The sequence below is a fragment of the Heterocephalus glaber genome, unplaced genomic scaffold, assembly GCF_053883595.1.
Source record: "Heterocephalus glaber isolate CG9 unplaced genomic scaffold, H.glaber_assembly_v1.0 deba00000594, whole genome shotgun sequence".
Taxonomy (NCBI): Eukaryota; Metazoa; Chordata; class Mammalia; order Rodentia; family Bathyergidae; genus Heterocephalus; species Heterocephalus glaber.
The window spans coordinates 7,649,431-7,663,743 of record NW_028258151.1 but is presented as its reverse complement, the minus strand read 5'-3'; the positions used below and the strand labels follow the sequence as shown (position 1 = coordinate 7,663,743).

Here is a 14,313-nt window from a genome sequence, read left to right as displayed (position 1 = left end):
ACAGTGAGTACATCCTCAGCCCTTTAAAAATTTTTCTGACTCAGAGTCCCGTTAAATTGTCCGGACTGGGCTCAAACTTGCAATCATGTTGCCACAGTCTCCCAGAGTGCTGTAGCTACGCCTGTCTCCAAGACGTTCTCTTCACAGTATACGGTTGTATCTACTGGTATTTGCCATTTTTGAAGTTAAATGTAAAACATTTATCACTCAACAACAGCAAAACCCATTGAGTGTTACTGTAAGCAATAGATCATTAAAAATATATCACCCCAGCAAATTAATGAAAGGCGTGGCATTGTTTAACTTTTCTACAAGTACCCTTCATGCCTAGCCTTACAGGAGGCCGGGTTCCGTATTCATTGTTCCACAGTCAGCTCTAGCGGACAGGCGGGAAGACGCCCTGCCTCGCCGGACACCTCAGAGACGGCCGCTGGACGCTCCCGGCCCCAGAGACGCGGCCCGGGGGCGGGCTCCAGCTCCGAGGCGGACAGCGCTGCGCGGCACCCCAGGCAGAGGCCCGAGGCTAGGTTGCGATGCGGGCCTTCCTGCGATCACCCGGGGTCCTCAGGAAAGTGCCCAAGCGCTAGGGGCAGCTCAGAGAGGCGGAAGTCCTGCCCACCCGGCGGGGCGCGCGCAGGGGGCGGAGCCCTCGGAGCCCAGCGCGCAGGCGCAGCGGCTACGGCCCGGAACGGTAAACAGTACCGTCACGTGACACGCCGCTCCGCCCCGCGCCGGCGCACGCCGATGGCCGCGGGCTCTCCGGGCGCCTCGGGTCTGCGCGAGGCGGGCGAGCGTTGGGCCCGGGCGGCGGCGACTGCGTGCGCGAGATTGGCAGGCCGGGCGGCGGGCAGGGCCGGTGGCGGCGGCGCCCCAGGCCAAGGAGCGGAGGCCGCGGCAGCGACGCTGACGTCCCGCGCGCACCCCCTCGCCGCGGCGCCCGGCCCCTCCTCCGCGGCGGCCTCCATCTTCCCTGGCTGCCCGCGGCGGCGCGTCCGGCGGAGCGGGTGAGTGCGGTCGGCCGCGCGGGAGCGGGCCCTTCCCCGCCGCCCCCCTCCGCACGCACGGCGCCCTGCGGCTCCGGCTTGGGCTGCGGCTCTCGGGCTCGGGTGGAGGCGGCCCGGAGGCCGGGATTGGGGGCTCGGCCCCGGCCCCAGCCCTAGCCTGGCCCCGCCGGAAGCCGGCCCGCGTCCGCCAGGCCCCCGGGGTGCAGAGCCGCTGCCCTGACGCGCGCCTTTGTGCTTGGGCCTCGGGGCGCGGGGCGCGGGGCGCGGGAGGCCGAGCAGGGCCTCCCCGGAGCGCGGGCCGGTGCGGCCTCTCCCGCCTGCGGGCTGCAGACGTCTCTCTCCCGGCCTGGGCTGCACAGGTGTGACCGGGAGCGCCTCCCAGCAGTTCTAGCGTCCAGCCTGCAGTGTGCGGAGGGCCTTGGAAGGGACCCTGGATGATTGAACCTTCCCCCGGCCTAAACTTCACTGCTTTAAACATGAAATGTAGAAACGGTAGACGTAAACGACTTACATTGTACATTGTTATATTTAGTATTTTGGGGCCGAACTTTTGTCCACTGGTTGTTCTAGAGGCCAACTGCTTACCCACTACACCATACTGCCTTTTTGTCAACTGGTTGTTGAAGATCTTCTAGAACTACACATCAGTCGCACATTTCATTTCCCACCTTTTAAAAAAAAATTCTTGAATGAAACAAAATGTAGGTGTAGATGTGTTTCATAGAGATGTGAGTCACAGAACCAGGTTATTTTCTATTGTAGCATGCTTGTATTTTTGAATTTATAGCTCTGCCAGAGTACACAGGTGTCGAGTAAAGATTATTGTTATTCCAAGTGGTAAGTTTTTAGCTTTTATTACCTCTTAGACCTTTTCTTTACTTTTTTCTTCCCATTTTTCTGTTCACTACCACAGTGATTCTTCCCTAGGCTACCGTTATTATTATCCCTGTTGTTATTTTTAAATCTGTACTCTGCTTTTCAATGATAGTAATAATTTAAGGGGGACTTTTAAGAACTGTTGTGGCTCTGATTAAGCCAGAAAGTCATCAGTAAATTCCTTAAGAACAATACTTGTACTTAGATGAAATGGGCTACTTTAAGAATCGCAATTTTAGGTTTTCAGCTTTACTTGATAGCTGTACCAGTGACTTGGAGTGAAAAACAAGTGAGTTGGTGATGGGAGCCGTTTTCCCATTTTCCTTCTGTATTTTATGGGTCCATCGATTGAAGAGCATGAGAAGTGTAGTGTGTTATGTTGCTTTTGCATCTGTGTGGGAGAACAGTGAAATTCTCTTACACTGAATTAGTAACAAGTGTGTTGTTGGAGTGGCCTTAGATAACTATCAAGTTGATCTGATGGTATACTTGGGTGTTGTATATTTCACTAGGTCAAATCTAAGAGAAATGGCCTGTATAAATGTAGGTGAAAAATAGGTTTGGTCAGACAGCAGTTTCAAGTGGAAAAGTTGAAAGAAAATTGTAAATCATTTAAAATCATCTTACTAGAATTGAAATTATATCGAGTATTGAAATGAGCTAGGAAAGGTTGATAGTCTGATTTATGTAATGTATTATTGATAAAATTTGGAATGTAGCAAATGACTGTTTTGATTGTAAGCTATCTTATAAGATTTCAGACTTTTACATAGTATGGGGGATACGTGGGAAAACTGGTGAATGAAAATTATGAATATGGTTGTGTTTTGGATGCTAATAATAATATTTCCTTGATAGGCTCATATGCTTTTGAGTTCCTTTATAATTTTTCATAAAATTCTTTTTGGTATTTTTGGCAGCTTATATCTTTTCTATTTTTAAATGAAATAATGGAGCTTTATTGATCAGCAGTACCCAGATTTTTGTATTACCCATAACTAATTCACTACACAGTATCAAGGAGTTAGGGGTTCTTAGAGTGTGAATTCTAAACAGTATTCATTCATCCATCCACATTTTCAGTATTCTTGCTGACAGATGACTTTTAGGTTTTCCTTTCTAGATAAGATCTTGGGCTCTATTTCTTTTTTGTTTCTTCTTGGAGCATCCTCTGAGAATCCTGGACTGTGTTTTCAGAAGCACAGCCATCTTATTTTTTAAATTACAGAAATGCCTTGCAAAATGTTACACATTTATGATACAGTCAGAATTTTGTAAATAGTAAAAGCTACTTTCTTTTCATTTTTGCTAATTAATTACACCAGGAAAGCTACTGACAAATGATTTAATTAAAAATGTTTGAGACTTGGGTGCTGTTTCTACACTTAATGAATATAATTTAAGCTGGAGAATATGAGGTATTAAATCAGTGTATTAGAGGTTTTATTTTTTTTTTTTGGTACTGAGGATCAAACTCGGGAGCTTGCACTTGCAAGGCAGGTGTGGCAAGGCGCGGTGCCACTGAGCTAAATCCCTGGCCCTGGTGTATTAGAATTTAAAAATGCATTTCAAGAGTTATTAGGCATTGTACTAGGCATGGTACCACATACCCGCAGTCCTATACTCTGGAAGGCTGAGGCAGAAGGATTGAAAGTTTTAGACCAGCCTGAGTACCCTAACAACTTAGTGAGAGCCTGTCTCAAAATGAAAAAAAAAAGGGCTGGGGATGTAGGTCAGTGTGAAAGCTCTGGGTTCAATCCTCAGGACTGTAAAAAACAAAGACAGAAAGGAGTTACAAGGCATTGTGTAAACTACCAAATAAATTCTCATACATTATGTTTTTAAGTTAGGTATTTTTTAATGGTCAGAGAATTTAAACTATTTGTATAATGAGAACATGTAGAGGAATTGTTAGAATTTAAAATATTCCTCAGAAGTTTTTATTTGTGTGGATAATCTTTATTAGATAATTTTGAATGGGATAGGATGTATAGAAAGACTAAATTTAATAATTCACAGTTGGTGTGAGTCGGACACATGAAAACATGACACTTGTCTGTGAAAATAAATTACAAAGTTTTTAGTTGATAACTTGACTTTTCCTCCAGATGATACTGTTCACACATAACTGAAAATAGCGTTTTTGTTTTAGGGTGGCTAATTGTGTATTTCCTGCATTATTTTGAAAGAAGAGTGAGTCACTTTCGTTTTTAGTATTTTAAAGATTTTATTAGTATGTTAAAAGCAGAAAAATTAATACCTGGTATTTAGGTAGAGTGTATAAAGTCCAGTAGTTTAAAAGTGCTGCTTAGGAATCACTGTGGGTTTGAATTTGAGAATATTGGGTATATAACCTTTGGAGAATTGTGTACTTGCTTGGGCCTCAATTTGCTGTTCTGTAAAAGAGAAATAATAATTGCACCTACTTTACAGAGTCCTGGTAAAGAGCTAAGGAGATAATGCATACAATACACTTCCCATACATAGGACCTGGTACAGTATGTAGCAAGTACCAGTAAGTACATATTGGTGGACCTAGGCCCTAATTTCAGTAATGAGCTAGTTCCACTATTCTGTCATTAATTCAGTTGTCTGATGCTTCATAAAATGTCAGTTATAAGGGCAAAATAACTATATGCCAGTTTCAGCTCTACCTGGTGATCTTTGGTGTCTTTGTGCAGCAGACGCTTCATATCTTGGACTGTATACACCCTTTTACCAAACACTTTTGGAAAAGTTGTTTTGAGCCTTGCTTCCTTTTATGAGGTCTTGACAACAGATCCTAACTAATGAAGCTGGACCAGAATTTTGCTATAGGTGTGAGAAACAGGTGATGAGGGTGATTGCTTTGCTGAGTGTACTTTGTAGAATTGTATCATAACATGTGGCTTAACATTTACTAATTTTCTTGACTCTAACATGGTTAACTTATGACTCACCTTTAATGTTTTTTTGTCACAGTAGTGAAAAATTGACCTTGGTGTCATATAGCTGAATCACAGCTGTCATTTATTCTATAGTAATGAGTGTGACTTTGCTAGCTTTAGCCCTTCTCTTGTAAGTTGAGAGTAATAGTAGTACCTGCCTAATTATGTGATTGTGAGGATTAAATGGTATAACACATTTAGGTTGTTTACAACAGTGTCCTGCATAATAAACATTTTAAACTTTAAAAAAGATAACATAGGGTAGTAGTAAGCACATTGAGTCTTTTTTTGGGGTGGGTACTGGGGATCGGACTCAGGAGCTTGCAGTTGCAAGGAAGGCGGCGGCACCACTGAGTAAATCTCTGGCCAACGTTGAGTCTTGAATGAAATTTTCTGGGTTCATATTTTAGCTCTACCACTTATTATAGCAAATAACTTAATCTCCGTAATTCCAGTTTAATATTTCTGATATAATTATTAATAAAATACAGGATTGTTATAGTAAATGAGTAAGTGTAGAGCAGAGTTTCTTAGTCTCGGCAGTGTTGACATTTTCGCTGGACAATTCTTTGTTGCAGGATTTTTGTACAATGCAGTGTATCCTATTTACTGTTGCATGTAGTACACTTTCCAGTTGTGGTAACGGAAATGTCTCTGAACATAGCCACGTGTTCTCTGGCTTACCTTTTGCCTCTGACTGAGGATTTTACTGAGGCAAATCATGCATAACAGTGCCCCATGTGAAGTCAGAGCACATTATGTTTTTTTTTCCCTAGGTACTAGGGATCCAACTCAGGACCTTGCGCTTGTAAGGCAGGCGTGGTGCCACTGAGCTGCATCCCTGGCCCTACCACATTGTGTTTTATATTTTATTATTGGCGTTAGTTCATTCATTCATTCATTTCTTCATGTATTTATGGGTATGAGGGTTTGAACACAGGGCCTTTGCAATGAGCTACATCCCTCCCCCTTTTTTTGTCATTCCCAGACCTTTTTACAATTTTTTAGTTTGAAACAAGGTGATGCTAAGTTGTCCAGGCTAGGCTTGAACTTTTTTTTTTTTTTTTTTTTTTTGGTACCGGGGATTGATCTTGGGATCTTGTGCTTGCAGGGCAGGCAGCAGAACCACTGAACTAAATCCCTGGCCCATGGGCTTGAACTTCTGATACTCCCTTAGCCTCTCAGTGTGCTGGGACTACAGGCATAAGTTACTATGTGCAACATACTTTATTCTTTCACTGCTACTCCCCTTAGAAACTTGTTCATGGTAAGCTTGTTTGAAATTGACAGCTTAACTTACACTGAAATGTAAAGGATGGAAGTTATCTAGTGTGCTCCTCCGTTTCCAGGGCCTTTGCACATCTAGGTTTTGTCTGGATTGCTCTTACCTATTTATGCATCCATCACTCCTTCATTTCACTCAGTTTTGGCTAAAATGTCATCCTGTTAGTGAAATTTTCATTTACCATTGTATATAGACGGTCCGCATAGAACTACTATTACCATTGTCCTAATATTTTCATAGGTTTTATAATGTTCTGACACTGTTTTGGTCCCCGATGCCAGCCCCTGCACAAACATTACAGAAGACAGATCTTCATCATAGTATAAATTTAAAGCTCTGATAGCTTTAATAATTTGTGTAGACTTATTTGTGCTTAAAAAAAAAAAGGTACTGTAGTACTTTGAAAATTTTTTTTTTTTTTTTTGGTACTGGGGATCAAACTTGGGTCCTTGCGCTTGAGCAGCAGGCAGAGAAACCACTGAGCTAAATCTCCGGCCCTTTTGTAAATGTTTTTAAAAATTAAAGTTGACATTTTAAATCTTAAAGTGGGTTTTTATAGAAATGTATTTTTTGTTATAAATTTGTACATTTTAAAATAAATTATTTTATCATTCTGTTTGTACCTGAAACATGTAGAAAATAATATAATTTGGTTTTATTATTATGTACTGAATTTGGCTGTAGTATAATTTTTTGAGTTACTGATAAAATATTTTTCTTTTGTTTTTTTGGAGACAGGATCTCACTGTGTAGTTCAGGCTGCCTTGAATTCACTAGCCCAAGTTGGCCCTGAACTTGCAGTGATCCTCCTGCCTCAGCCTCCCCAGTCCTGGAATTACAGATGTGTGCCACCATGCCCAGCAGAAGCAAATATTTTAAAATGGGAAATATCTTTGGGCTTAAAGTTTAGTTAGAATGTTAGTACTAAGTACTAGTGTACTTATATTCCTAGTCTTTATAAACAGTCTGTAGCCATTCGTAATTAGCATCTGCTTTCCTTTCACAGGGAGGGTCCTCTGGACACTTAGGATCCAGCTCCTACATCTCCTAATGAGCCTTTCTTGACCTTTTATGACAGTACCTGCTTTACTCCCATATGGCATTTCACATTTTGTTTAGATGTTTTACGTACCTTTGTTTTGGTATATTTTTATATCCTGAGTTCCTTGGCCTTGAGCCTGGGTTTTGTTTTTTTTTTGGTACTGGGAATTGAACTCAGGACCTTGCACTTTCAAGACAGGCAGCGGAACCACTAAGGTAAATCTCCAGCCCAAGCATGGGTTTTTTTTCACTGGTGCTAATGATGATGCTTTGCCACAGGTATTTAATAAATGTAAGAATGAATGGGTAATTTAAATTGTAAGCAGATTATCCATCTCTGACTTAGCTACTTGCAGTCTCATATCTGTAAACAGGTCTGATTCTGAGCACACAAATAATTTCTGACTTTAGTATGTATATTTTGACATTGATACTGCTTTAACTAGATATACACATATATTAGGCATTTAAAATACTCTGTGGGGGCTGAGATTTAGCTCAGTGGTGCTGTGCCTGCCTTGCAAGCGCAAGGTCCTGAGTTTGATCCCTGGTTGGGGGGGGCTGCACTCTGTGTAAACTTGCTATGTCTTAATAAATTTAGAATGATAAATGTTAGGAAGTATTTAGAATTTCATTTTAAGAAACAGGAATTTACCCCTCCTGCCCCTCAGACACTTTCCTATCAATAAATATCTTCCTACTTTAAAAAAAGAAAGAAACAGGAACTTGATAAAATCAAGAACTCTGAATTAACAAAGATACTAAATCAGTTATTTTTGTCCTTAATTAGATCTCATTATCTTTGTTTTCCTGCATTACTATGTAATATTTTGGAATAATTTTAAATGTACAGGAAAGTGGCATTGAGGGTATAGATACCTTGGATACCCTTCACTGAGTTTCCTTGATTTTTTTTTTTTTTTTTTTTTTTTTTTCTGAGACAAGAGTCTTCCTGTGTTTCCTAGACTGGCCTTAAACATGTGGACCTCCTGCCTCCACCTACTGGATCGCTGGGGTTACAGGTGTGCACTACTGCACCTGAAAATCTCCCTAATTAACATCTGACATAACACTCTAGTGCCTTTAGCAGAACTAAGATTACTTTTACTACCTTACTATTAGCTAAATTGCATACTTTATTATGATTTCACCAGTTTTTAAACTGCTGTCCTTTTTCTGTTCTGTGACTCAGTGCACATTGCATTTAGTAGATTAGTATGTCCATTTTGACTAAATATTTCCACAATTAACATTTGCTCTTCCACTTAACATTTTAATTTTATTATTTATAGTGAGCATTTAATATCTGAAACTGACTTTTTAATATAAATTGTGCCTCTGATAAATGTTACTTTCAAGATAGTTGTGTTAGATGGCTGTGTTAGCATTTTGAAGAGTTTTTTCCTTTGGAATTGGTTGCACAGCCAGGAAGCACCTAAAGAAAAACAGACTCACAGTTTGTAACAAATTTTCCTTAAAATGTACTTCACAGAATACTAGCTTATGATGGATGTATCCCTTTGAAAGTGTCTTCTTTGGATCCATAAATTTGGGGTGCTTTATATTGTTTTGTTTTAGAAGATTCCCATTCATCTAATAAAGTGTCTCATGTAGTGGTAGCTGTTTAGTAAAAATCAGTTGAATAAAGAAAAGGTATTGCTAAAGAAATGTAACTTTGTTATACTTAGTCTTTCTCCACTTTTGACCATAGAAACCTTTTTTCTTGATAATCCCTATCATGTCAGTCTAGGGAAACACATCTTGTGAGCCATACCTACCAGCTTTGACTACAAAAACTACTGGAAAGTATGATTCACTCATGTAGAGCATGATTTACTTTTTTGTATGTTTGGTTCTTATTTTTTCTTTTTGTTTTGATACGGGGATCAAACTTGGGTCCTTGCACTCGTGAGGCAGGCGGTGGAACCACTGAGTTAAATTCCTGGCTTTCCTTTTCTTTTTTTTTAATTGGTTTGTAAAGACTAGGTCTTATCTTTTGAGTTTAAACAATTGGCCACAGCCTCTGAAGGCACTTTTGGTTAAAGATTTTTAGTATGTTTTCTTTTTTTTTTTTGGTATTGGGGATTGAACTCAGGAACTTGTGCTCGAGCTCGCCAGGCGCTGGAACCACTGAGCTAAATCCCTGGCCCTAGTATGTTTTCATAAACAGTAGTAGTATTGGGGAAAACTCTCACTCATTTAGAAGATTGTTTAGAATGGGCTGGTCTTCCATAAAGCTTTGTGATCTTGAGTTGGGTCATCATAACTTCTGAGGGTTCTGAATGTTTCCAAAACTTGAAAGCCCACAATATGTTTGGTGTAACAGAAAGACATCAGATGAAGTTTATTGAATTTATTAGCCTTGTGTTGCTATGGGAATAAGTGTATTTTTTTCCAGTAGATTCAGCATATGATTTTTATTTTATTTTTTATTTATTTTTTTGGTGCTGCGGATCAAACTCAGACCTTGCACTTTCAAGGCAGGTGCCGGAACCACTGAGCTAAATCCCCAGCAGCATATGATTTTTAGAAGGGAAATTAGCAATTTATTTCTAGAGCTGGAGTTGCCTTTTTCTTTTTGATTCATCTGAGGAAAAATGACTAGTTGGATGCAACTCTGAAGAGAGAGTAGTTTTGGCTTGTGTTAAAGCTTGGAGTCCAACATATCCAGATAAATGAATTAATTGGTAGTCTGGTCTACTTAATTTTGTAAACATTAGTCATTGCTTTTGATAATTTATTTTTTGTTTATTTGTTTTGTTTTTTTTTTCCGGTACCAGGAATCAAACTCAGGACCTTGCGCTTGTGAAGCAGGTGCGGTGCCACTGAGCTAAATCCCCAGCCCCCGATAATTTATTTTTAATTAGATTTATTATATTGGAATTTCTTTGGAGCCAAAAAACAAAGTAGAAGTATTGGTAATGTATAATTGAATCTTTCTTAGGTGCTTAGATCATGTAGCTAAAGGGAGTTCTTAAAGGAAATTTTTCTAACTTTTGGTCAGCAAGAATGCATATAAAATAACCAGTGAGTCAGTAAAATAGTTACTCACTTTCATTAATATTTCAATGTAAATACATAGCCGACTTTGAGAAGAGACACCACAGTCTTCTGTGTAGCAAGGGGTCAACCTCTGTGCGCAGAGGTCCTTCAGAGTCAGGCCTTCCTGGGTCCTTCTTAGTGCAGTGTGAGAACCTGGCCTTTACGTTGGCTCAGTATCTGGGCTACACTTTGTGGCTGTGGGAGGATATTTAAATTAAGTGCAGTTTTTGGTAAAACAAGGTGTGGGCAGTTTAGTGAGACTGTGTCTCAAAAATGAAAGGCGTGAGATGTATCTCAAAAAGAAAGCCCTGAGCCCAGTCCCCATTCCTGTAAAATACTAAACCCAAAGCAACAACAGCAACAAAACAAAGATGATAATAGATTCTATTCATTTTGGGGGTTAAATTATAAATTTGGGCAAGATGTTTATCACAGTGTGGCATATGATATATACCCAGTAAACGGTAGAGTATCTGAGTTTTCTACTCTCATTTTTATAGGGGAAGAATTCAAGGCCAGTTTGAGAGTTTCGGTAGATTTGTAGCATATCTAAAATACTTTGAAATTACAGAGCTCAGGATATTCTGTTTAATCAATGGAATTTTCTAACTGAATATTAATTTTTTTGGTTGATTCCTCTTCATGCCCTAAGATATGTTGGTTCAGCTGTATCTGAAACCAGTATGGAAAATAATTCAATAATTGAATTTATAGTTGATTCTCCATTAAAATTTGAGATAACTTGCTGAATAATAAATACCTTGTAGGTAAAGTTCAAGTGGGAGACTAATTTGCAACTCGTGTAGATAAAACTCACTAAAATCAATTTAAATACGTGCGATTGTTTTCTTGTAATTCTTTTCATTTTGTCCTAAAAGGGGACCCGCAGGAGAATATGTTTGCATGTGCACGCCTTTGAGTGCCTCTGTAGTTTTTGTTTTGGTTTGTTGGGTTTAATATTTTCTTTGCATTTTCCTCCTCTACCCTTGCAAAACAATTTTTGGTTTATACATTACCTTCCTGTAAATCATTTAAATGATTGGATTTTAGTTCTTGTACGTGGACCTACTCTAAAAGCAGTGTTTGATTTTTAATTCATGAAAGTGTTATGGTTAAAACATATGGTTTTATGTTTAAGCCATGTAATTCTTTCAAATGTGACAAATTAATGAACTATACATGATTTTTTTCCCTAGAAATAATGAATTGAGTAAACATCTTGTAGGATTTCTGGTAAAATAATACATGCATGATAAAGATAATTTAGTAAGGATTCGTTCCACAATTCCAAATGTATATTCTAAAAACAGTGAGGACTTTTTTTAAAACAAAAATTCAGAAGTGTGTTCTTAGACTCAAAACTATTAAAATAATTTGGTATAGGTGATTTTCAATTGGTAGCTTTATTTCTTATGGTATTTTTTTTGTCTTTCTATAGGGCTGAAAGACACACAGAAGTCTTCATGGATATAGTTGATACATTTAATCATTTAATTCCTACTGAACACTTAGATGATGCCCTATTTCTAGGATCCAACCTGGAGAATGAAGTCTGTGAGGATTTTAGTGCAAGTCAAAATGTCTTAGAGGACTCGCTGAAGAACATGCTCAGCGATAAGGATCCTATGCTAGGATCTGCGAGTAACCAGTTCTGTTTGCCTGTTTTGGATAGCAATGATCCCAATTTCCAGATGCCTTGTTCAACAGGTAATTCTTACTTTTTTTTTTTTTTTTTTAGTCTGCAATTTAAAATGAAAAGAATTTTCAGCAACTTTTTTTTTTCTTTTTGGATGATGAGGGTAGTGAATTTAGGGTTCTTTCCTTTGACTGTAGAGTTGCTTTTCCAGGCATCAGAATTAGACTTAATACTGAATTTTCTTCCAAGGAGTGTAGAGTCATCTTTAAGGGTATTACAGATATAGGTAGAGGGGCCATAGAACTTGTCATCCAGAGTCGAGTACTTGTGAGAATTCCAGCTGGTGCTATTAATAATGATGTTGTTGTAGCAGGTGTAAATAGGGACTCTCCCGAGCACATAGGGGATTGCCTTGAAAATTGGGACATTGCATTCCAGGCCTGCTGTCCCTCCCAGCCCTACAAAGTTGGTACATTCTTTGCTCCAATTTTGTATCATATTTTGTATATCTACCCTAAAACCAGAGAAAGAACTCTAGACTTGTGCTGTCCTGTACAGTAACCACTAGCCACATATAACTTGATATCTTGAAATAAATCTAGTCTTATTTGAATGTGCTGTAAAATGCACAGTAGAATTTGAAGACGCGATATGAAAAGATTAAACTATTTTATCAGTTTTAAAGTTGATTATGTGTTAAAGTGATAATTTTGGATATTGTTGGTTAAATTAATTTTTTATGTTTTTTTATTTTTTACTTTTTTTTTTTTTGGTACCGGGGATAGAACTCGGGACCCTGGGCTGTTTTTTTTTTGAGACTGGTTCTCTCTATGTTACCTATTCCAAAATTCCTGGGCTCAAGCAGTTGTCTTGCCTCAGCCTTCTGGATAGCTAGGGCCACAGCCCCAGGATTATTTTGTTTTTTCTTGGCCAAGTGGCTGTTTAAAAATTCAAAGTAACACATGTGATTTCTATTATATTTCTGTTGGACAGCACTGTTCTAGAGTCTGTAGTTTAAATAGCTGGAGGAATAAGGATAGTAGCTGGGCGTGTGACTCACATCTGTAATCCCAGCACTGGGAGGTTGAGGCAAGAGGATCAAAAGTTCAAGTCCAGCTTTGGCAATTTAGCAAGACCTTGTCTCAAGAAAGAGGCAGGGGATATAGCTCAGTGAGAAGGCCGTGAGTTCAGTCCCCAGTACTGCAGTAAATAAAGGAAAGAAGAAGGTTATTAACTTTATGCAAGGCTAAACTATTCTGAATTAGAAATTACTTTGGTGTCATGTTAGTACATAGAAAAATAAGTTTTTCTTTTTAAAGCAAAGAAATTATTACTATAAACTTTGGAGCAATAACTTCTGTAAGTTCAGATTAGATAAAGGTAAATCAGTCTCACATGGAGAAATAAACCAGGCTTTCTCCCCATTTTCTAAGGTAATTCATAGGTTTATGTGATGTTGGTTTGTTTTTCAGTGATTCTAGACTTCTCCTAAAGTGCAGTTTTCAGTATATTTTTCATTTCCTTTTAACATTTTCTGTCTTTTAAGTTATGTGGTAATTTTATGTAGTAATATTTAAAGTTTGGAATGGGTGGTCTGCTGTTGACCCATGAATGTGTCAGATTACTCTGCCTGAAGGCCTCAACACTGAGTACTAGGAATCTTTTCATTTTAACCACTCTTTAATATTGGGGGATTTTGAATTGTTTGCTAATTATGTACCTTTGAATTATGTACATTGTGTTATGTTATTGAATAGGCTTACATTGTTGTTGTATTCTAAATGTTTTAAAGCTTTTAAAATTTTGTTTCATGTATACATTGTTTTAAGTTTTTTACTTTGGTCTTTGTGTCAGTACAGTAGTTCTAATTATCTATTGTTAATATTAACACTTTAGACAGTGTTTGGTTGTATGTACATTGTTTCCCAGTTTAGTCCAATACCAGGCTAAACATTGAGTCCGTACTTCTACCAGGATGTTGTGTACGATCTGGAGTTGGAAGTGGCACATGTATCAGCCTGTTATTCCGGCTCTCTAGTAATACTGTTATTCCTACTTGGTGCCCTTTTTTAAAATTGGATGATTGTTGAAGAGTTTTTATTGATATGGAAAGTATTCAGTTTTGGCGAACATTTCTTTTCCTGTTAGAAGTTTTAAAACCCCCTCATTAGAGTATTTAATTTTTTTGAGGTTTATTAATACTTATTTTTAATTCTGTTTTAAAGTTCGACTTAAGTAGTATTGGTTTCTGAATTTTCTTATCATTTGTTTGCTGTAATTAGATTCTGTAACAAAACTATATTCATGTGTATGTAGTAGGTGTTTTTAAGATGTTAGAAAGTTATATGAGGAAGCTTACAATAATGATAAAGCTCTTGAGCTTAGATTATTTAACTTTCTTTGTGCTATTAGGGAGAGGATTTATCTTAATTGGTTCAAAGTTCTTTTTTTTTGGTACCAGGGATCGAACTCAGGACCTTGAGCTTATCAGGAAGGTGCTGT

General features: G+C 38.7%; 1 protein-coding gene across 4 annotated transcripts in view; it reads left to right on the top strand.

The window, feature by feature from the left end:
* The first annotated feature begins 747 nt into the window (after positions 1 to 747).
* The window catches only part of Phf3 (PHD finger protein 3), a 72,462-nt gene continuing 58,896 nt past the window's right edge, over positions 748 to 14,313 (top strand). Inside the window, exons 1-2 of one of the 4 annotated variants that reach the window (XM_013072690.3) lie at positions 748 to 1,004; positions 11,614 to 11,882. In XM_013072690.3, the coding sequence (XP_012928144.2) occupies positions 11,639 to 11,882 (244 nt within the window). In that variant the 5' untranslated portion in view covers positions 748 to 1,004; positions 11,614 to 11,638. Of the gene's footprint in view, positions 1,005 to 6,768; positions 7,350 to 11,613; positions 11,883 to 14,313 lie in introns of those variants that run through there. The other 3 variants (XM_013072691.3, XM_087205149.1, XM_013072692.3) reach the window with 3 other exon arrangements.